The following is a 22,093-nucleotide window of genomic DNA, read 5'->3' as shown; positions in this document are numbered from 1 at the left end:
GGAGAAAATAGACTTTTTGGAGGTAACACGAGACAAAAGAAAGCTGCCCCTGTAAGTTCCAAAATAAATACAGAGAAAACTGCCTCCTCCGCCCCTGACTCCTAACCTCGTCTTTGGATCAAGATCATAAAGGGATTAAAGTTGATGGATGTATTTATCATAGATGACAGCACTTTTTGGGTCAGATGGTTCAGATTTAGCCTCAGTCATTAAGGACATTAATGTAACGATTTATTCTCAGGTAATTTTTCATAGATCCTCAGAGGCAAAAAATCAAATCATATTAAATAAAAAACACTTGTAATTTAAGAAGTTAACCATATTTTGGGGTATGAAAACACATCTTGGAAAGGCCAATGATATGTTTCTATATATTCCTGGTTTTAAACTTCAATCAACAGTTTATTGACATTTTCATATAGCAGACTGCCTTATCCATTGGGGATGCATTTCAAGACCTCCCTCTGGATGCCTGAAACCATGGATAGTACTAAATTCTATACATATGTTTTGTTCTAACTGTAGGTCTTTGCAACCTCAGTATATGATTTTTCTTAAGTCAAAAACGTTCACTTTTTAACTTAAAAGAAGCATTTTCTGGGCCCAGCACCGTGGCGCACTAGGTTAACCCTCCACCTGTGGCACCGGCATCCCATATGGGCACTGGGTTCTAGACCCGGTTGCTCCTCTTCCAGTCCAGCTCTCTGCTGTGGCCCACGAAGGCAGTGGAGGATGGTCCAGGTGCTTGGGCCCCTGCACCCGTGTGGGAGACCAGGAAGAGGCACCTGGCTCCTGGCTTCGGAATGGCGTAGCTCAACGGCCGTTGTGGCCATTTGGGGGATGAACCATCAGATGGAAGACCTTTCTGTCTCTCTCTGTGTGTCTATAACTCTACCTCTCAAAAAAAAAGGCATTTTCCACGTTCTTTTTGGCGTATCTGAATTGCCAGCATCACTACTCTTGCTTTTTTTAAATTTTTATTTATTTATTTGAAAGTCAGAGTTACACAGAGAGAGGAGAGGCAGAGAGAGAGAGAGAGAGAGAAGTCTTCCATCCGCTGGTTCACTCCCCAATTGGCCACAACGGCTGATCCAAAGCCAGGAGCCAGAAGCTTCTTCCAGGTCTCACATGCAGGTGCAGGGGCCCAAGGACTTTGGCCATCTTCTACTGCTTTCCCATAGCAGAGAGCTGGATTGGAAGTGGAGCACCCGGGTCTTGAACCAGCACCCATATGGGATGCTGGAGCTTCAGGCCAAGATGTTAACTCGCTGCACCATAGTACCAGCCCCATTACTCTTGATTTTAGTCTCAGTAAAAATAAGGGTTACTTGAACACAAGCACTGAGATACCACAGCAGGCTCTGACAACTGAGATGGCTAGAGAGTGACTATTGGTGAGGAGAGTAAATGCTGGACAAAAGGATGATTCACATCTGTCGCTCCCCCTCTTCGTGGAGGAACGACACTAAACCCTGCGCTGTTCTTTCGTCTGCTCGGCCCTCCCCGGGTTTGCTGCTGGTTCTTCCCGGGTTGGCTACTGTCCCTTCCACCTCCGTGGAAGGGCGGTTCCCCCTGGCCACTTTCCCCACTTCCGCAGGGGAGCGGCACACCGCCGGCCGGCTTTCTGGGGGCTGCACAGGTGTTCCCTTAGATGTTCCCCTTAGATGTTCCTGGTGCATGTTGTCTCTCTCCTCCTTTATAGTCCTCTTCCGCCAATCCCAACTCGGCTGCCCACACGCCGAGTACGCTGCTCTCCTCCAATCAGGAGCAAGTCCTACAGTTTATTGGCTGAACTGGAGGCAGCTGTGTAGAAGCTGTTTTCTTCTCTCCCAGCGCCATATTGTGGGAGAGCAGATGCATAGAATAAGTCTTAATTCCAGTAACTCAGTCCAGTCCGGGTTGCTCCCCACACACATCCCATGTAGGACAAAGAATAGCACGAGATTTCATTCTGTTATTCAGAACAGTGTGCAATTCACAATGTATGAATTGTTGGCTTCTGTAAATTTTCTATTTGATTTTTTGGATTGTGGTTGAGCCTGAGTCACCGAAACCATGGGTGGGGGTACCTTATAGTATTTTAAGGCCTTAAGTGGTAGCTCTAATTCTCTACTCATTTCTACAGCTATCACCAAGTGTAACAGCTACTGAGCTATGAGAGGCATAAAGAGGCATGAAAGTAAAATAGGCAGGAAATGAAGACATCATTATAGGCAGAATCCCGGGACCAGGCAGGAAATGCAAACTGTCCAAGTATAGGAAAAACAATGTTGTAAGTAAGCACGGGATAAATGGCGAGAGCTACCTGGCCACTGTGTTGGGAAGACAATGCTGGAGACCCTGGCAGACAGAATACCTTCCTCATGTAACGGTGATCTAGGTGCCCTCTGACACGTAGGACTACATGTCAAAAGTTGTCAGATCTTCTACTTTTGTGAGGAAAAAAAAGTGAACATTTGGGGTTTTGGCTGTTATTCCTGGAGGAAGACGTTCATCTCTCAAAATGCAAGTATGAGGCAAAAGAAGAAAATACGCCTGTGATCTGAGGACAGCCAACGTGGGATATCGGATCCATGTGAACATAACACATATGGACAGATTTTGGCTACTCTCTCCCAATACATTATGTACCCATAAGCTTCTTTAAATTCTCTCACATCCTCCCTCTTCCCGGTTGCAAAATCACTATCAGAATTTCCCCACAATTCCTTTAATTCCCACTAAATGAAGATACAGATCATGCATATCTCCACTTTAATCCCCATGATTTATAAGGCACATCCAGTAACCCTTAGTTTATGAACCATGCCAGAGAGATTAAGTGTCCCTTTGTCCCTACAACAGGACACTTAAAACGTAAATTGAGCAGTCAATATACCACTTAAGGCAACTTAGAAAGTATGTCACTGAAATACTCACAGAATTGAAAATTTGGGAGTTGTGGACTAAGTACTTTACCAATAACTGAGCTAATTGGTGGAGCTGAAATTCGAATGTATTCAAAATGTTAGAAAATATTACGATTTTCTACCTTTAGTAAGTAAGAACTATTAATCTTAGTGGTCTCGGCTTACCTCTATTTTTAAGACCTACTAATAACCAAGCATCGACCAGCTGCAGAGCCCAGGTTTTCCAAGAGAGTCTTCAAATTTAACAAGGAATGGTTTTCCCTCCCTTTTATTCCCTGAAAGAAACAAGCACCACCTATTTATAGACCTGAGTTTTTTTTCTGAGCCTGCTTTCCTGGCATCTTTACCTAGAGGAAAATGCAACTGACCATTTCCTGTGTACTGGCATCCTCCCCCCTGGAGCACTTGAAATTTAAATTGCAGATAGGATTAACTACCCACCTAGGTATTCATGTGATTCCAACGACAAGCCAAGTGAGACATCTGGAAGAAGTGAGGTAGGGGAGAAGCAGTATGATGAGGATGTTTTGGTAGTAACTTTTACTGTTTTTCTTTCCACTCTCCCTCGTGTCCCCAAGCTAATGTTTGAACAATTTTAATCACTGTTACTTCATACAGTCCTGTATTTAACAGGATACCACTGCTCCCCGACACCACCACCCAGTAAGATAGGAGTTCTGTAAACCAAGTGAGGTTCTGAATCGTCCTGTTGTATTAAGTATGTCCTTGACTGCCATAATGGAGCCGCTGGAACCACCTTATTGATCATGGTAAAACCTGATATACTCATTTTGCTTGGCACAGCCTTCTGATGGAATTATTACTCCCACATAGAGTGCGTAAGCATCTTAACTATGGCTCAGATGGGTTTTCCTAAGTTGATAAGTTCTGTGAGCGATATTTATTTACTAAGTTGAACTTCCAGAAGTTAATCTGTAAATCAGGTATTAGAAGCTGGGTTCTTTTCTCTTAATATACAGAAAAAGTATGTATACAATACGATTAGCCAGATAAAATACACAGAACAAAAAGTTTTATTAACGCCAATGCTGGTGCATAACAAGTAACGGGTTTAATTAGAGGAGGAGACAGAGGGAAACTTCAGATACTGAGCTGGATTTCCGGGCAGATTAAAACCTTTAAAGGTCTACAGTACAATTGTTCATGAAACGTTTTTAGATATAGGGCTTTTACTTGACACTTTTAATTAACAGTTCTTAGAATTTCAACTAGTCTTTCATCTGTCAAGTTACATCAAAAACAAAATGTCTCCAGTATATGAGTGTGAGAAAGTTTTCTTTGTACTTCCATTATGCATTTTTATGTCTACATTTAAAAATTTTTAAAGGTAACCTTAATTTTTGACGTTTAAAAAGAATCATTACAAGGGATTTTTCTTGATTTATAGATCACAGTGGCTGTATAAAAAATCAAGATGAATGTACAAACATAATTTCACATGCTCTTGGAAACACATCTTAAGATATAGCATGTGTGATAAGTATTTCTTCTCGAGTTTGTTCATGCTTTTGGATAATGAAGAATACTCAATTTACCCTTACATTTAAAAGTTAGCCTTTAATAACCATGGCGAAAATAGGTCATAAATTGTAACTTTCAAAGTTTTTTGCGACAAGCTTTCAGTCCAAATAATCTTGTGGACACTTTTGTTTTTCATTATGTAATTATTATCAGTGGGTTCTTACATTGCCAGTTTGTCTTGGTCGTGGATTACTCTTGCAAAACCATCTTTTCAGCCAAACAAATCTGAGAAAAGTATTTCCCAATGCGAGGAAAATGACCTGGATTGCTAACAAAGTCACAAGCCATGGGTATTTCAGGGCATTCTTGAAAACGGACTTCGACAGTCCTGTTCTTTCCCTCCTTCGCGGCTGTGCAGTCACTGTCCTATTGTCTTCTATTCCGAAAAACAAAAACAACTTCTTGTTTTGAAGATCGACTTTCTCACTGGCACAGAACCTATCTGGAACGAACCCCAAAGCAAGTGGAATGTCGGGTCCCTCCTCTCCGGTCAGCATTCAGCTACTCTCTATCGATAATCTCATCGCAACCGAGTTCCTCGGTCAGACGATTGACAACCATAAGTGAGAAGAGCTCTTCAATAAAAGCTAACTGGTCGAACGGGGTCTTCTCATAATGCATCTGAAAGCCGCCATCCAGGGCTGCTTCTCTGGCTCGGGATGTGCCCAGGAACATCTTGTTGGCTTCCTCCAGGGCCGCGGACACTCTGTAGCCCGCGCCGCTCGGCGGCTCCTCTTCTGGATAGTCGTAGTCGTCCTCCCAGTCATCAAATTCCTCGCCCTCGTCCTCGCTCTCCAAGTCCGGGCCCGCGACCTGGCCGGGCTGCTCCCCAGGGCTGCGCCCGGGAGCCAGGCCGCGTTTCCCCGCCGGCGCCGCCATTGGCTGGGCCGCCGCCCCCTCCTCCTCCTCCATCGGGCCTTCCTCTTCGAGCTGTGGCGCGGCCCCGCTGCGGGAGGGACTCGGGGTCGGCTCCCGGCTCCCGCTGCCTACCTCCATCTGCGGAAGGTCCCCGTCGCCGGGCATCACATCCATCTGCAGGTCGTTGCACTCTTCATACAGCTCCGACAGCTCTGCCATTGCCGACATGGTAGAAACCGCTCAGGTTCTAGCAAAGCGCTTTTAGCAAAACAGGGGCGACGCGGCTGCGCCGTTGTGCGCGTGCGCACAAGCCTTGCTTTCGCGGGACTCGGGGCGCATGCGTGGCCCCCCAGTTGCCGCCTCCCGCTGGGCGCCCCGCTATGGCGGGGAGCTCGCCGTTCCCCGGGGAATGTCGGGGCGGCTCGGTGGACTGTGTGTCCACCGATTCAAACCTCACAGCTAGAGACTGTGTGTACGAGAGCGTTCCGTGGGCTCTGCTTCGCTGTGCCGCGATACTACTTAGGATGCTATAAACTGGGAGATACCTCCCTAACCACAGTTAACGCTCCTGCTGCTCCTCTTCCTCATCCCCCAGGCAACCGCACCTGCTCCACGGTTTCGTCTAGTCCCTAATGACTTCTCAATCCACGTCTCCGAACCACACGCAGGCCAACATATTGAGAACTGAGCCATTCTGCTCTTTTCTTTTTGCCCCTTAAAATTAAGTTCACAAGTCATATAAGTTAAGTTATCCTATTTTCAGTTATAGTCAGTGAACATTTGGTCCCATTTTTCTTTCCTAGTAAGTAGCTTTCTCCTATTATCAGTCAGCTTGATGTATATTCTTTAAATAATTTTTTTACATTATTTGGATTTTTATGTGGGAAAACTTTTTTCTGCATGCTCTATATAACTCTCAAAAACGTTTATCAATATCCTGAAGACTTAGCTCTCTCTATGTGTATAGGGTATGTCTACTTTAAATATTGTCAAAGTACTCTCCAAAGTTGCTGTAAAAATTTAAGTTCTAGACAGTAGTATTTGAGAACTCCCCACACCCTTTTCACACCTGCTTTTGTTGGATTTTAACAGTTTTATCAATTTAATAGTGTATCATTTAATACTATATATTTTCTATAGTTTTTATTCTTAAAGAAGCCCTATTTGGTATTTCTTTTGTTACTGACTTGTGTCCTCTGAATTCCTTATAAAATCTGTATGTGAATACTTTGTTTTTAAGGTTACAACTGTTCCTCGTCTGTCTTAAGAGGTCTTAAGAATTAGTTTTATTTAATCAGATTTAAAGGTTTTTTTTTTCTGAATGTCTTTTTATCATGATGGATTTTCCTACTGCACAAAAACAATTTTTATCTTCCTTCTGATTCTTATAGATCTTTTGTAAATCAAACATTTGTGCAATACAAGGAATCTTTAAAAACTGTATGGAGGAAGAGGTGTTTAACTTAGCGGTGAGGATGCCAGTGGGATGCTTTCGTCTTGTGTCAGGTTACCTGAGCGTACCGAGGAGGTTCACTGCAGCAGCCGTGTTCTCCCTGAGATGCAGAACCCGTTCTCTGAGATCACAGGAGCAAAGCGACTCTCGGGTTCCAGTTGCTGACTCCAGGTTCTTGCTAGTGCAGACGCTGGGAGGCAGCAATGGTTTCTCAAGTAATTGGGGTCCTGCCACACCTGTGAGACGGGGATTGCGTTCACAGCTCCAGCTCTGGGCATTCTGGAAGTGTATCAGCTGATGGAAGCTCACTTGCTTTTCCTCTCCCTCTTTCTCCCCTCCCCCTACCTCGCCCTCCCCCTCTCCTCTCTCCATCTCTCCAATAAATATATTTAAAGATAGTATTTTTTTCCTGTTTTTAAATGTTATATGCATTAAAAAAGCAGCATGTATTCTTTGTGTCTGGCTTCTTTGCTCTCCAAACATCGTTGCTGTGAATGATAGACCATTTGAGTAGCACAGTGGTAATATTAGGATTGTTTCCAGTTCAGAGCAGTTACGACCAGGGAAGTTTTTGTCTTTCTTGAGAATATCTACCATTCCATATAAATACACAGTTCTGTGAGATGTACATTGCTTGGTCATTGTATAATAGCAGCTCTAGCAGATTCTGCCACACAATTCTGAAATGTAGTACATAGTGCATAGTATTAGTGTTTTAAGTTTTTAAAATGTAGTTATTGGGGCTGGCACTGTGGTGTAGCAGGTGAGGCCGCCGCCTGCAGTGCTGGCATCCCATATGGGCACTGGTTCGAGTTCTGGCTGCCCAACTTCTGATCCAGCTTTCTGCTATGGCCTGGGAAAGCAGTGGAAGATGGCCCAAGTCCTTGGGCCCCTGCACCAAAGTGGGAGACCCAGAAGAAGCTCCTGGCTCTTGGCTTTGGATCAGTCCAGCTCCAGCCATTGTGGCCATCTGGAGAGTGAACCAGCAGATGGAAGACCTCTCTCTCTCTCTGCTTCTACTTCTCTGTGACTCTGCCTTTCAAATAAAATAATCTTTTTTTAAAAAAAAGAAATAATAAAATTTATGTATTGGGACCACCTAAGGTGCCGGCATCCAATGCAAGATCCACAGGGGAGGATGACCCAAATCTTGGGCCCATGCATCCATGTGGGAGATGGGGAGGAAGCTCCTGGCTTCCAATGGGCTGTTGTTGCCATTTAGAGAGTGAGCTATTGGTTGGAGGATCTTGCTATCTCTGCCTCTCTCTCTCTCCCTCTGTAACTCTGCCTTTCAAATAAGAAAGAAAGAACTTTTTAAAAACTACTCTTCATTTTATCTGAAAGGTGGAGGTGGGGGTGGGGGATTGAGAGACAGAGGAGATCTTTTGTCCACTGACTCACTTCTCAAATGCCGTCAGCAGCCAGGGCTAGGCCAGATTGAAGCCAGGAGCCAGGAATTCATCCATGCTTCTCACATGAGTGGCAGGGACCCAAGTTCTTGGGGCATTATCTGTTGCCTTCCAGGGTGTGCCTTAGCAGGAAATTGGATCAGGAGCAGAGCAGCCAGGAAAACCAGGCACTCTGATAGGATGTGGGCATCCCAAATAGGAACTTAACCACTTAGCCAGAAGTCCACCCATAGTGTTGATGTTCTAATGAAACTTTAAAAAACAGTGTGGCAAATACATCTCCGGGATGCCTGTGTCTCATATTGGAAGGTCTGAGTTCAAGTCCCGGCTCTGTGCCCAGTGCTAGCTTTCTGCTAATGTGCACTCTGGTGCCCAGTGCTAGCTTTCTGCTAATGTGTACGCTGGAAGATAGCATGAAATGGCTCACGATGTTGCATCTCTGCCACTCACGTGGGAGACCCAGACTGAGTTCCTGGCTCCTATTTGGCCCAGCCTCAGCTGCTGCAGGCACTGAGGGGAGTGAACCAGTAGATAGGAGATCTGTTTCTGTTTTTCAGATTAATTTTTTAAAAAAAGTTCTTTAAAAAGATTTTTCTTGGCTTATTGATGCAATTCACTTGACTAGTTTTATTTCATATTGGAAGGCTTAAGGGTACTGACTTGGTCAGAATACTTTTGGTAGTGAACAACAACACTTCAAACTATGCAAAAATAAATACATAGAAAACAAAAACATAAAGGAAAGGGGAAAGTGTACTGACTAAAGCTAAGGAACAAATGTTGCCACCAACCTTTTCTTTTTTTTTTTTAAGATTTTATTTATTTATTTGAGAAATAAAGTTATGAAGAGAGGGAGAGACAAAGTTCTTCCATCTGCTGGTTTACTTCCTAATGGCCGGAATGGCCAGAGCTGAGCTGATCTGAAGCAAGGAGCCAGGAGTTTCTTCCAGGTCTCCCAAGTGGGTGCAGGGGCCCAAGCACTTGGGCCATCTTCTAACTACTTTCCCAGGCCATCAGCAGGGAGCTGAATTGGAAGGGGAGCAGCGGGGACAGGAAACAGCACCTATATGGGTTGCTGGCACATCCCCAGCCCTTATTTTATTTCATTTTTTCAAAGAGTTATTTATTTATTTGAAAGGCAGAGAAATACAGAGAGAGAAGGTGAGAGAGAGAGAGAGATGGAGAAATCTTTCATCTGCTACTTCTCTCCCCAAATGGCCACAATGGCCATGGCTGGGCCAGCCTGAAACCAGGAGCTTCTTCTGGGTCTCCCACCTGGGTTCAGGGGCCCAAGCACTTGGGCCTTCCTCAGCAGCTCTCCCAGGTGCAACAGCAGGGAGCTTGATAGGAAATGGAGCAGCTGGGATTTGAACCAGCTCCCGTTGTTATAGGATCCGTCACTGCAGGTGGAGGCTTAACATTCTATGCCACAGTGCCGGCCCCACCACCAAATGTTTTCTATTTTTAAATTTTGGCTCTGATTTTTTCCCCAGAAGGAAAGCTTCATATTCCAGTAGGCTTGTCCCACTTGGCAGCAAAAGGTGGTCTTCACAAGTGTTTGAACTTGCATGGCCCTTAATGGCAGAGAAAGATGCTTTCTCTTCTACTATCCATTTCAGTTCCTCCCAAAGATATTGATTGACTCTTCAGTGTCCAAATGGTATTTTCTGATTGGCTAAATCTGGATCATGCATTCGTCTGGGTGGGGAGGGGCACTGAGAGGGGCCTGTCAAGCCTCCATGAACCTCATGATTTATATGAGATTCTTGTACATAATGGGTGGAGTGGTTACCAAAGGGATGAAGAGCAAATGAAACCCAAACAAATTTATGTTGATTATTGTTAGTCTGTGTCTAACTAGGAAGAATAATTTTCTAGCATCATGCATGTTTAATTTATGTTTTTCAGATTATTGCAAATCATCATATGCAGTCTATTTCATTTGCTTCTGGAGGGGATCCTGTAAGTATGGATTCATGGAATTTCTTTTGATAAGAGTTAAAAGAGCTTCTACATAAAGCTTATTAGCCATGGCCTATCTTTTCTAAGTGTTACAATTTGTGAACAGCTACCTTTATCAGGTAATAAAATTTGGCTTGGAAAAATATTTTCTGTCACTGAACTAAAATATATTTGGATGAGTAGTTGAGCTAACAGTTCTCCATTGTGTTGCCAGCCATGGAATTGCCATATGATGGCTTCATGTCTATAATATCTAAGTTATGAATAGCACACATGGCCAGTGCTGCCTCAGAACCCCCAGCAGGCTCTATTTATCACTGTCCCTATGAGAGGGTGACTCTTTGCCATATTTGTGTCAGCCAAGGCAACTAAACCTAATCTAGAATGATTCTCATTTAGAATGAGCAGCCAGGTTTGCAGAAACCCAGGGAGGGAAAGCTCCGTTGGGGATCGAGAACTTGCAGTTTCTCTCCAGCGAGAGGCCACGTGGTACTCATGTCCCACAAATGGTACAGGACTCTCTCTCCAAGCCTTGTCTGCAGAGCCCACTCCCTCCTGCATCATTTCTGGACCTTGGAGAGCGACCTTGAAGCTGGGGAGTCCATGGCTGAACAAGATAAAAGTCTGTTGAAACTGAGGGAGTTGAAGGACAAATTTGCTCCTCTATAACGTGGTGGGTCTTTCTCTTGTACCTGTAAATATATGGAAATCTGAAGGAGGGTAGGGAATGACTTTCATAATAAACACAGAAAATGGTAAACAAGAAAACATACAGGATAACATAAAATATATTACCTTATTTTTTGCAAATCATTTAGAATTAAATACTGTATTGCTCAGAAATAAGATAATAGAATCCAGTCCAGTGATGAATCATTTTCTATCCCTCATATTTACTTTCTCATTTCTAATTGAGAAATAAAATTTAGGGTCATAAATGGCAAGATACATGATCCAGAAACCGGAGAGAGATGGACAGTGGTAACAACTAAATCTGGCAGCTGGTGTCACTGCAGAGTTTTAATTTGCTTTAAACTCTGGCTAAATATTTAAAAGAAATCAGAAAGGATGGTGTCTCTCCTAAGAAGAAATAAAGTCCTAAAGTAACTGTGTGGGACCCTTGGTTCATAAATTGGCATCTAAAGTACTTAAGCGGGTTCCTTTCCTTGCAGGCTGGTGCAGCTTTCTTACGTGAATGCTATTTAAATGGGGTCATTCTCAGAAACATCTCCATAATTACTTGTCTTCACACTGGCTACCAGGAACCCGAAGTATTTAAGTCTAGCAAAGCAAGACAGCCTGCTTTCAGAGCTTTTTTGAAGCATACGGCAGAAAGAAGCCTTTACAGGATTTCAAATTAATTTCTTTTTTTCCTTTTTGATGGGTACTCAGTTTTCCTTTCAGACTTCACTACTTCCTCATCTTTCAGTCTTGGGTTTGATTATTTCCAAATTATTGCATTCCATCACGCTACTATTTAAAAGTAAACCAAATTGGGGCTGGCGCTGTGTCGCAGTGGGTTAACACCCTGGCCTGAAGTGCTGGCATCCCATACGGGTGCCGGTTCTAGTCCCGGCTGCTCCTCTTCTGATCCAGCTCTCTGCTGTGGCCTGGGAAAGCAGTAGAAGATGGCCCAAGTGCTTGGGCCCCTGCACTGCATGGGAAACCCAGAAGAAGCTCCTGGTCCTGGCTGCGGATGGGTGCAGCTCCAGCTGTTGTGGCCAATTGGGGAGTGAATCAGCAGATGGAAAACTTCGCTTTCTCTCTCTGCTGCTCCTTCTATCTCTGTGTAACTCTGACTTTCAAATAAATAAGTAAATCTTTAAAATAAAAAAAATTAAACCAAATTAAGAGCTCCACCTTTTCTCCAAGAGATTCCACAGATGGCTATTTGTGGTTCCATTAGTAAACAGGGAGCTGGCAGAGTGGTTGGCCCTTCGAGGCTGCTGTGTGAGCTTAATAATGGATCTGGACCCTGATCCATCCAGCCTTGTAACACCAAGGGTTAGGCAGCAGGGACGGTGGACTGAATCCAGGATAAAAACGGCAGCATTGTTTTTCCTCTTCCTAACCACTGTAGCTTGGTCATCCTTGAAGGAACTCAAATACTTTTTGTAAGACATTTAAAGGAATTTTCTATAAATGTGGTATGAAAAGCAATGATTGGTGTTCACCCCGTGTTATCCCTTTCCAAATGTCAAGGGTTGCCATCACTTTAGGACACAGCCCCAAGTCCTCATTCACCCTGGGCACGCCCTGCGTGACTTCTACAGATGTTCTCCTGAATCTTTATTCTTTTCCTTCTGTCTTCCTGTGCCTTTCATCCTTCAGTTCTTTCAACTCGCCAAAGCACTGCCCCTTCCAAAAACAAACTGGATTGGATTCATTGTCGCTGTGGCGAGGTTTGACTGGCTGAACTGAGTGGAACCCTCTGTGTTCTCTATAGCTGGAAAGAAAATCCACTGATGAGGATTTAAAATAGAAATAGGGCGCCACCCTATTCTCAGTGAAGTCTGACTCTGTCGGGAGGCACAAGGGGCAGCGCCAGGCTTTGGCAAAGCAAACTTGACTTGTAAAACCTATCTTAGCTTCAGGATCCTTGTCTATGAAATGGAAAGTGATCCCCACTGCCCCACAGTGTTAGAAGAATTAGGTGCCTGGCACCCCCATCACAAGAGGTGAATATCACCCCTTCAACTAAGGCACATCCATATTTTTTAGGTTACTCACTGAGAGAGATTACAACTTCATATCCAACACATTACAAGGGGTAGGAAGCTGAGTTAAAAGTTTCCATAGCCCAACATAGTCATCTTTTTTTTTTTTTTTTTTTTTTTTGACAGGCAGAGTGGACAGTGAGAGAGAGAGACAGAGAGAGAAAGGTCTTCCTTTGCCGTTGGTTCACCCTCCAATGGCCGCCGCTGCAGCCGGCGCACCGCGCTGATCCGATGGCAGGAGCCAGGATCCAGGTGCTTTTCCTGGTCTCCCATGGGGTGCAGGGCCCAAGCACCTAGGCCATCCTCCACTGCACTCCCTGGCCATAGCAGAGAGCTGGCCTGGAAGAGGGGCAACCGGGACAGAATCCGGCGCCCCGACCGGGACTAGAACCCGGTGTGCCGGCGCCGCAAGGTGGAGGATTAGCCTATTGAGCCACGGCGCCGGCTTACATAGTCATCTTTTTTCTACCAGATTGCTCTCTGAATTTTAGTAAAACTGAGGATTCTCCCTTATCTCATCATCTTTGTTCTTACTTCTCTTTACTGAGTGTGTTTTACTTCTAGTGTTATTTAAATTCTCCCAGATATTAAGAGCTATAGAATTTTAGGACTGCACGGATATTGGAAGGGGCTGATGCTGTGGTGTAGTAGGCTGAGTGGAAGCCAGTTTGCGCCCCAGCTGCTCCATTTCCGATCCAGCTCTGCACTATGGCTTGGGAGAGCAGTAGAAGATGGCCCAAGTGCTAGGGTGCCTGCACTCCTGTGGGAGACCCGGAAGAAGCTCCTGGCTCCTGACTTCAGATCAGCTGAGCTCCAGCCTTTGTGGCCATTTGGGAAGTGAACCAGCGGATGGAAGACCTTTCTCTGTTCTCCATCTCTCTGTCTGTAACTCTGCCTCTCAAATAAATAAATAAAAAAATCTTAAGAAAAAAAGAATGCTTGAGGCTGGCGCTGTGGTGTAGTGGGTTAAGCCGCCCCCTGCATTGCCAGCATTCCATTTGGGCGTCAGTTCAAGACCCGGCTGCTCCACTTCCAATCCAGCTCTCTCCTGTGGCCTGGGAAAGCAGTAGAAGATGGCCCAGGTCCTAGGGCCCCTGCACCCACATGTGAGACCCGGAAAAATCTCCTGGCTCCTGGCTTTGGATTGGCGCAGCTCCGGCTGTTGCGGCCAATTAGGGAGTGAACCAGCAGATAGATGGAAGACCTCTCTCTGCCTCTCCTAGCTCTGTGTAACTCTGACTTTCAAATAAATAAATAAATCTAAAAAAAAAAAAAAAAAAAAAAAAAAAAACGCCAGAGACTGTTTTGAAGGTGAGGAAACTGAGGTGTGCTGAGGCTCCACAGCCTCCTTCTCGTCATCTAACAAGCTGCACATCAGCACGGGCATCCTGCTGCCTCTTCATTTTAATATTAGTGCTGAAGTCCAGAGATGGCTTCTCTTCTCAAGTAATCTAAACAAAAGCTCATAGGTAGGACCTTATTTGCTTCAGAGACATTTCAGACCTTTTTTGTTTTGCATAAGAGGAATTTACTTCTGTGTGTGTTATTTTCCAAAGTAACCTGAGCTCTGCTGACCCTGAGATCTGCTTCCTGTGTGATTCATTGTGAGTTATTAAGTGATTGTCCTTGAGGGTATTACAAACGTGGGCTCTTATTTCCTGCCAGCTGATTGCATCTTCCCTCCAGAGAGTCATACTTCTAATCTGCAAATGGCATTGTGTGTATTTTTTCCCTGAGAATTGAGATAACAAAAAGCATCCTTAATTATTAAAATCTTGTCACTCATCAGCTTACCATTTTTAAGAGCAGCTGGCATCACCAGTGGTTTATTTGCCTGTGTTTACAAAGTCAGTATCACATCTCTTTTTCCAACGTAAGGTTTTCATGAATTCTCTTTTTTTAAAAAATGACTCTTTCTTTTCTATATTCTCCCACTATCAAATGAATACCTTGCATTTTTGCTTTATTATTCTTGTGCTTCACACAAAACCCAAGCTGTCTCTTCAATCAACTATTTTTCTGATATACATTGGCATCTGTTTGGACAACAGAGGAATCCTGATGCCCCATCCTAGTTGTTGACACCCCAGTGACTGTAGAATCCATGATATTTTCATTTTAAACACAGGAGAGAACCATAGTTCCTAGCCAATTTAAAGAATATATCCTAGCCCATTCCCTATCTGCATTCCTTTTTATATTTCATGACACAGTCTGCCTCTAACATTTTAATCCTCAGATTGTTTCTCTAAGGGGCAATGGATATGAAGTCCACACTTGTTAAACTAGTATGTGTTCATATTCTTCTTGTGTTTAAGCTCTTGCCTCAGTATCATACCCTACATGTACTCTTATCTTTCGATGGTCCAATTCATTTATTTTAAATGCAATTATTTTCCCTTTTTTCTAGGATACTACAGACTATGTTGCCTATGTAGCTAAAGATCCAGTTAATCAACGAGGTATGGAAAGCAACTTCGAAGATGTTCGTAAGAGCTGGTATATACTGACTTTAAAAGTAACAAGAAGTTATTTTCAATACATATAGTGATGGGTATTACTAAGTGCCGTGTTGCATTGTAGAAATGTTATGTAAATTTGAGTTGGTAATAAAAGGCCCTACAGGGCCAGTGTTGTGGTGCGGCAGGTTAAAGTGTTGCATGCAACACTAGCATCCCTTATCAAGAGTGCTGTTCCCATCCCAGCTGCACTGTTTTGGATCCAGCTCTCTGCTAATGTGCCTGGGAAAAGCAGTGGATGATGGATCAAGTACTTGGATCTGTGCCACTTGCATGGGAGACCCAGATGGGGTTCTGGGTTCCTGGCTTCTGCTTGACCTAGTCCTGGCTGTTGCAGCCATTTGGGATCGTGAACCAGAAGATGGAAGGACACTTGCGCTCGCTCTCTCTCTCTCTCTCTCTCTCCCCCTTCTGTCAATCTTTTTTCCAACTAATTTACTAAGTAAATTTTTTTTAAAGTGGTCCTGCCAGCAGAGTAAAGTAGAAAAATATATAGGTGAGATTTAAGATCCATTCTTTGGAGAGACCCAAAAACTAACGAGAGGCATCTTTGGTTACAATGAAGGGGCTAGCTGCCATAGCATCAGTACAAAAATGAATTACCCAAAAGACTTAAGCCAATCATGTTATTGGTCTGCATTGGCCTGTGTGTGTGTGTATGTGTGTGCAGCATGTACACTTGTTGTTAAAGAGCAAAATGCCACTTTGAGTGTTTGGTCTTTTCTTTTGGATTTCAGTTTAAATGCCTCTTCTTCAGAGAGATCTTTGACTGGTAGTTGCTCCTACTCCTAATAGCATATCCCATAGGTGCTGCATCAAAACATTTTGTTTCTCTTATTGATATCTATGCCACACTCTATTATTTTATTTACTCACTTGTTGCAGCTCTTGATGTCTTTAATGTATCTGTTCAAGTAGGCTAAAATTTCCATGATGGCTAAAACCAGTTTCTCTTACTCATGTCCCCACTGTTATTGTGATGTTCCAAAACCATTTTGTGGAAGGGCTGAATAAATGGAAGAGTTAATATTAAGCAAAATTGCCTAAACAACTCATCTCTCAGATACACCTGAGTTCCTCAGGTAGTTGGACCTCTGTAGACAGACATGATTAGTATTATTCTCATCTCTAACTCTGAGACATTCAGACCCCTATTAGGGATGAAAGTTTGGTTCTCCTCCTTAACTAGGGCCCTTCGTTAAGCAAAATCTCTGCTGCTCCATGGGTGGAGTTTGCTCTACCACATTTATTAAGCAGACATGGAGTGGGAATTGGAAATGTAAAGAGCTATAAGGCACAGAGGTGGAAAGGCACAAGATGTGTTGGGGGCCAAATGAACAGAGCACATAACATTGTAGAATCTATGTGGAGGAAGAAAAAGTTGTCCAGTGGGCAGAGAGAAGAAGGCCCAATAAGAAGGGGCTGAGTCTTATGGGAAAGTGGGTTCAGATAGCCGTTTACCAAGCAGAGTGTAAGAAGGGTTTACTTGGCGGGGGAATGCTGTAGTAAATGGATTCAGGAAAAACTTTTTTTGCACAGAAGCCTTTTATTTAAGGAATACAAAGGTCATGCATTTCATAATACAACTTGAGGAATATGGTGATTCTTCCCACTGTATCCATCTTCCCACCCACACTCCCGCCCCTCTTTCTCCTCCCTCTCCTATTCCCAGGCTTATTTTTTACTAAGATCTATTTTCAATTAACTTTATACACAGAAGATTAACTCTATACTAAGTAAAGAGTTCAACAATTTGAAAAAAAAAAAACTGTTGCTCAACAATCTAGACAAGTGCTGCTCAAAGTCATTGCATCTCAAAGTTAATTTCACTTCTTTTTTCCTTTGAGAAACTTAATTAACTTTAAAGAAGCACCTAAGAATAAGACATCTTTTGCAAGCACTTATACATGACTACATAAGAATATCCTCCACTTAATACATTAAAATATTTAAGAACAAGTTTTATCATTAATTAAAGAAGCACCTAAGAAACCAAGCAATGGAGTTGGACACTTACACATAACTAAAACTTATGAGACATAAGAATATTCTCCATTTAATACACTAAGATGAAATAAATCTTTGAGAACAAGTTTTACTGTTAACTCTCATAATACAACTCTTTGAGGACAGAGTTCTGCATTGGAAGTAAGTGCACAGTGACTCCTGTTGTTAATTTACCAATTAACACTCTTATGTATGATGTCAGTGACCACCCAAGGTTCTTGCCATAAGCTACCTAGGCTATGGAAGACTTTTAAAAAATATTTATTTATTTACTTGAAAGTCAGAGTTACACAGAGAGAGAAAGAGAGGCAGAGAGAGAGAAAGAGGTCTTCCAGCAGCTGGAACTGTGCTAATGCGAAGCCAGGAGCCAGGAGCTTCTTCCAGGTCTCCCACATGGGTGCAGGGGCTCAAGCACTTGGGCCATCTTCTACTGTTTTCCCAGGCCATAGCAAAGAGCTGGATTGGAAGTGGAGCAGCTGGGACTCGAATCAGCACCCTTATGGGATGCCAGCACTGAAGGCGGCAGCTTTACCTGCTATGCAGAAGGCTTTTGAATCCACAATCTCCATCAGTATTTAGACAAGTCCATAAGAAAGTGAAAGTGCTCTCCTCCGGAAGAAACTTAAGGGAGGGAGGTCCACTTGGAAGCAACTGTGATGGCCAGGAATGAAATGATGACCGATCACTGGCACAGAGCCTGGGATAAAATAGATGCTTAGTAAATGGTTGCCCAAAGAACACGGTCCGGATAAGATGGAGAGGAAGGAGGGGAGGACAAGCACCACGACATACCCTATAAAAATTAAGTCGCTTTCAACCACCTAACGAAGCATGGCTAACAGCCGAAGAGTGGGTGTGAGAGACAGGAACTGGTAAAGGGGCAGAGGGAGTACAGCAAGGGATACCAGAAAAGTGCCACTTCTTTTCATCCCTGCTTGAACTTCTCAAAGAAGAACTCCTTTCTATGTTTGGAAAGGCCTCTGCACAGCAAAGCTTTGTCCCTTCACATGAACTGAGCGGGATAAAAGGAAGAAAAGAAATACACTGAGAAGGGTAGGTGTTCAGTAACTTGGCCACCGGTCACTGCCTGTCTCTGCACATGTCCTGGCTCCTAAGTAAACGGTGGTAAGCAGTTCTGACATCAGAGCTGGTGGCACTGGGTAAGGCCAAGGAGGACCCCCATGCTTGCAAGTCTCTCCCTTTGCCGCAGTAAAACAAGAGGGAGAGAACATTCCGATGCCGTGCATTCGCGTAGAAAGCGCCGGCTGTGGGCCTGAGCTGTGTGGTGGAGCCGAGTGGCACGGAGACTTCTAGAAGGCTTTCGTGAGAAGCGCGGAGTGAGGACACGCATGGGGTTTGAGGAATGGAAACAGTCCAAATAGAGCTTTCAGTTTTTTCTTCCTTTAGTCAGTAACCTGAAAATGAGAAATAAGGAATAAGTCACAGGACACAAGATTGCTGCTGGAGTCAGAAATCCTAACTTCTGCCATCTCGCTGTGTGAGGCTAGGCAGATGGTCTCATGTTCTCAAACCTCAACTTCTTATTTTTATCTTTTAGGTGGGAATAATAATACATACCTCCTGGTATCATTGGGTTGAATAATTTAGGAAACACAGAGAGCATTATTTTCTTTCTCTTCATCTCATCTTTCTTTTTTATTTAAGAAAACAGGTCTGAGTCGATAAATAGCTTAGAAATATACAATAATTTTTTGTATTTGAAAGTTAGTGGATTCTCATCATTGCTTATTTTTTCTTTTTTGCTGTTCCCTTATTTCTGTTTCTCCCTTATATATCTTGTTATAAAAACCTCTGTGAGAAGCCACCATGTTCTCAATATACCCGCTGCTTGCACATGCATACCTCTAGTGTTAAATTGTTTCCCCTCACTTGGGCCCCTGGTTAGCACAGTCCCCTCAAAGGGGAGGTCATGGCGCAGCTTTTATGTCCACAACTAATCATGAGTTAGAACCTAATATGCAAGGGGTGAGCTGATTGTTACAGAAGAAAAATAATTCCTGGCCACTGTGGGCTCCTGATCCAGTGTGAGGGACAAGCATGAGCTGTAAGATGTGCATGGAAAAGGAGGGGTAGCCGGAGAGCAGTGCCTGGGTTGCAGTAGATGCTCAGTTAGGATCTGTGGAATGCGAGAAGAAAGGCACAGGTGAAGACCATCGTACTGGGAGCCCAGAGCCGTGTGTCGGATGCTGAGTGTGTGTGTAAAGGTGGGGTGCAGGGAAGGGAAGAAGTGAAAGTTGAGGAGCTGTGAATGAAGACAGGCTGGAAACAGATTGTGGAGGGCACTCAGTGCCAGCCGGTAGGCCACTGGCGTCATGACAGATTTTCAGCTTTTTAAAAATTATCCTAGAGGGGCTGGTGTTGTGGTGCAGCAGGGTAAGCTGCTGCCTGCAGTGCTGGTATCCCACATGGGTGCCAGTTTGAGTCCCAGCTGCTCCACTTTCCATCCAGCTCCCTGCTAATTTGCCTGGAAAAGCAGTGGAAGATGGGCCCCTACACCTATGTGGGAGACTTGGATGCAGCTCCTGGCTTTGTCCTGGCCCAGCCCTGGCCGTTGCAGCCATTTGGGGTAGTGAACCAGTGGATGGAAGATATTTCTCTCTCTCTCTCTCTCTCTCTCTCTCTCTCTGTCTCTCCCTTTCTCTCCCTTTCTCTCGCTGTAACTCTGCCTTTCAGATAAATAAGCCTTTACAAAAAAATTATTCCAGCTTCTGCCGTGCTACAGAAATGCTACAATGATGACTTGCATCTGTAAAGGTGATGTGGAAGGGCAGGAAGGCGGTCTGTAATGTGCAGTCCAAGTCAGAGGATTTGTCGCTGGTCCTGAGCCCAGCTGGTAGTGTGCATGGAGAGGGAAGGCACAGTTTGGACCACCGCTGTGAATGAACAGTACTTGATGACTATTTACCTGTGTGGATTCATGAATCCGTGGGGAGCAGATGTTTCTGAGGAGTCAGTGGGATATTGTATGCAATGCAAGTATTTCTGTGCCTGGCTCTGCCACAGTGCCAACCCCAAACAGATTCTTATACATAGGAGACAGGTAGCCCAATACAAAAATCAGCCACCATTTACTGTATGCTAACCACACGCCAAGCATTGTCAAGAGTACTTTCCGTGATCTCAGTTGCATCCTCACAGCAGTCCTACGAAGGAGGCACTGTTACTATGGAAGAAAATACGGGAATTAGGGCTGGCATTGTGGCACAGCAGTTGAGGCCACTGCCTGTGATGCTGCTGTCCCATATGGGTGCTGTTTCATGTCCCGGCTGCTCCACCTCAGATCCAGCTCCCTGCTAGTGGCCTGGGAAAAGCAGCACAAGATGGCCCAAGTGTTTGGGTCCCTATGCCTACGTGCAAGACATAGAGGAAACTCCTGGCTCCTGGCTTCAGTCTGGCACAGCCCTGGCCATTGTGGCCATCTGGAGAGTAAACCAGCAGATGGAAGATCTCTTTCTCTCTGTCTCTTCCTCTCTCTCTGTAACTCTGCCTTTCATATAAGTAAATCAATGTTAAGAAAGAAAGAGACACAGAGAGAGAGAGAGAGAGAGAGAGAGAGAAAGAAAGGAAAAAGAAAGGAAGGGAGAAAGGAAGGGAGGAAGGGAGGGAGGGAGGGGGAAAGGAAAGGGAAAAGGAAAAGGAAACCTGGGGACTATGAAAAGTAGGATCTTCCTGAGGTTATTAGCCAACAACTGGGTGGATTGATTGTGAGCACGCTTTTATGGAAGAACATTGCAGGGCACCAAGAAACATCTGAAAAAGAAGATAAAGGCTAGAAAAAATAAAATTAATTCAATATTCATAGATAACAAATTATTTAAATGAATGCAAAACATAGTTCTATGCAGCAATTAGAACTAGTGTTGTAGGAGAATAAATAATGACATGGAAACCATTCACATTACTACTGAGAACAAATGGCAGGTTGTGAAGCAGCGTGCGTAGCATGAGCCTAGGGAATTTGGGCATAGCTTTACAGAGGAGGAGGACTGGGGAGATGCATGCCAAAGTGTGCATAGTGGTTATCTGCAGGGTGAGAGTTTGTGTAATTTTTATTGCTCCTTGGTGCCTTTTTATTTTCTAGAATTCCTATACTGAAGTCCATTTCATAATTTACGTAATTTTATAAAGGGGAAAAATCAGAAGTTCTCAAATAAATAAAAAAGACAGGTAAAAGCAGAAAGATGATGTTATAAAATTACCTAGAGTTAATTCATCCAGGGGAAAACAACAGAAGAAGCCCAAGAAGAGGGTCTTGGGGGTAAGGTGCAGCAAGGTGGGGTGAGGAGAGAGACAGACAGACAGACAGACACTAGGTCTGAGATGTGGGTTTGGAAAAACTGTACTTATAATTCCTTAGCCCTAAAAGTGATGGAGGAGCCCAGAGAGATGCGGGTGAGAACGTTGAGTGTCGCTCCCCCTCTTCGTGGAGGAGCAACACTAAACCCTGTCTAGGCTTCATATCCGAGTCACGGCACCATTATGTCGCTCCCCCTCTTCGTGGAGGAACGACACAGGACCCTGCGCTGTTCTTTCGTCTGCTCGGCCCTCCCCGGGTTTGCTGCTGGTTCTTCCCGGGTTGGCTACTATCCCTTCCACCTCCGTGGAAGGGCGGTTCCCCCTGGCCACATTCCCCACTTCCGCAGGGGAGCGGCACACCGCGCCGGCCGGCTCTTCTCGGGGGCTGCACAGGTGTTCC

General features: G+C 44.2%; 2 protein-coding genes across 3 annotated transcripts in view; one reads left to right on the top strand and one right to left on the bottom strand.

Annotated features, from left to right (window-relative positions):
* SHC4 (SHC adaptor protein 4) overlaps window positions 1–22,093 on the top strand; it is a 142,738-nt gene that overhangs the window by 84,344 nt on the left and 36,301 nt on the right. For both annotated transcript variants that reach the window (XM_008269042.4, XM_070054157.1), the window contains exons 5-6: window positions 10,080–10,133; window positions 15,261–15,312. In XM_008269042.4, the coding sequence (XP_008267264.1) occupies window positions 10,080–10,133; window positions 15,261–15,312 (106 nt within the window). The remainder of the gene's footprint in view (window positions 1–10,079; window positions 10,134–15,260; window positions 15,313–22,093) is intronic.
* Window positions 3,926–7,837, bottom strand: EID1 (EP300 interacting inhibitor of differentiation 1). The gene has a single exon (XM_008269041.4). It carries the CDS (start codon window positions 5,535–5,537, stop codon window positions 4,953–4,955), a length of 585 nt encoding a protein of 194 aa, XP_008267263.2. The 5' UTR covers window positions 5,538–7,837; the 3' UTR covers window positions 3,926–4,952.

Source organism: Oryctolagus cuniculus, chromosome 12 (assembly GCF_964237555.1).
Source record: "Oryctolagus cuniculus chromosome 12, mOryCun1.1, whole genome shotgun sequence".
Taxonomy (NCBI): Eukaryota; Metazoa; Chordata; class Mammalia; order Lagomorpha; family Leporidae; genus Oryctolagus; species Oryctolagus cuniculus.
Note: the sequence above shows the minus strand (reverse complement) of the source record. Positions and strands in the feature narration are given on the sequence as shown.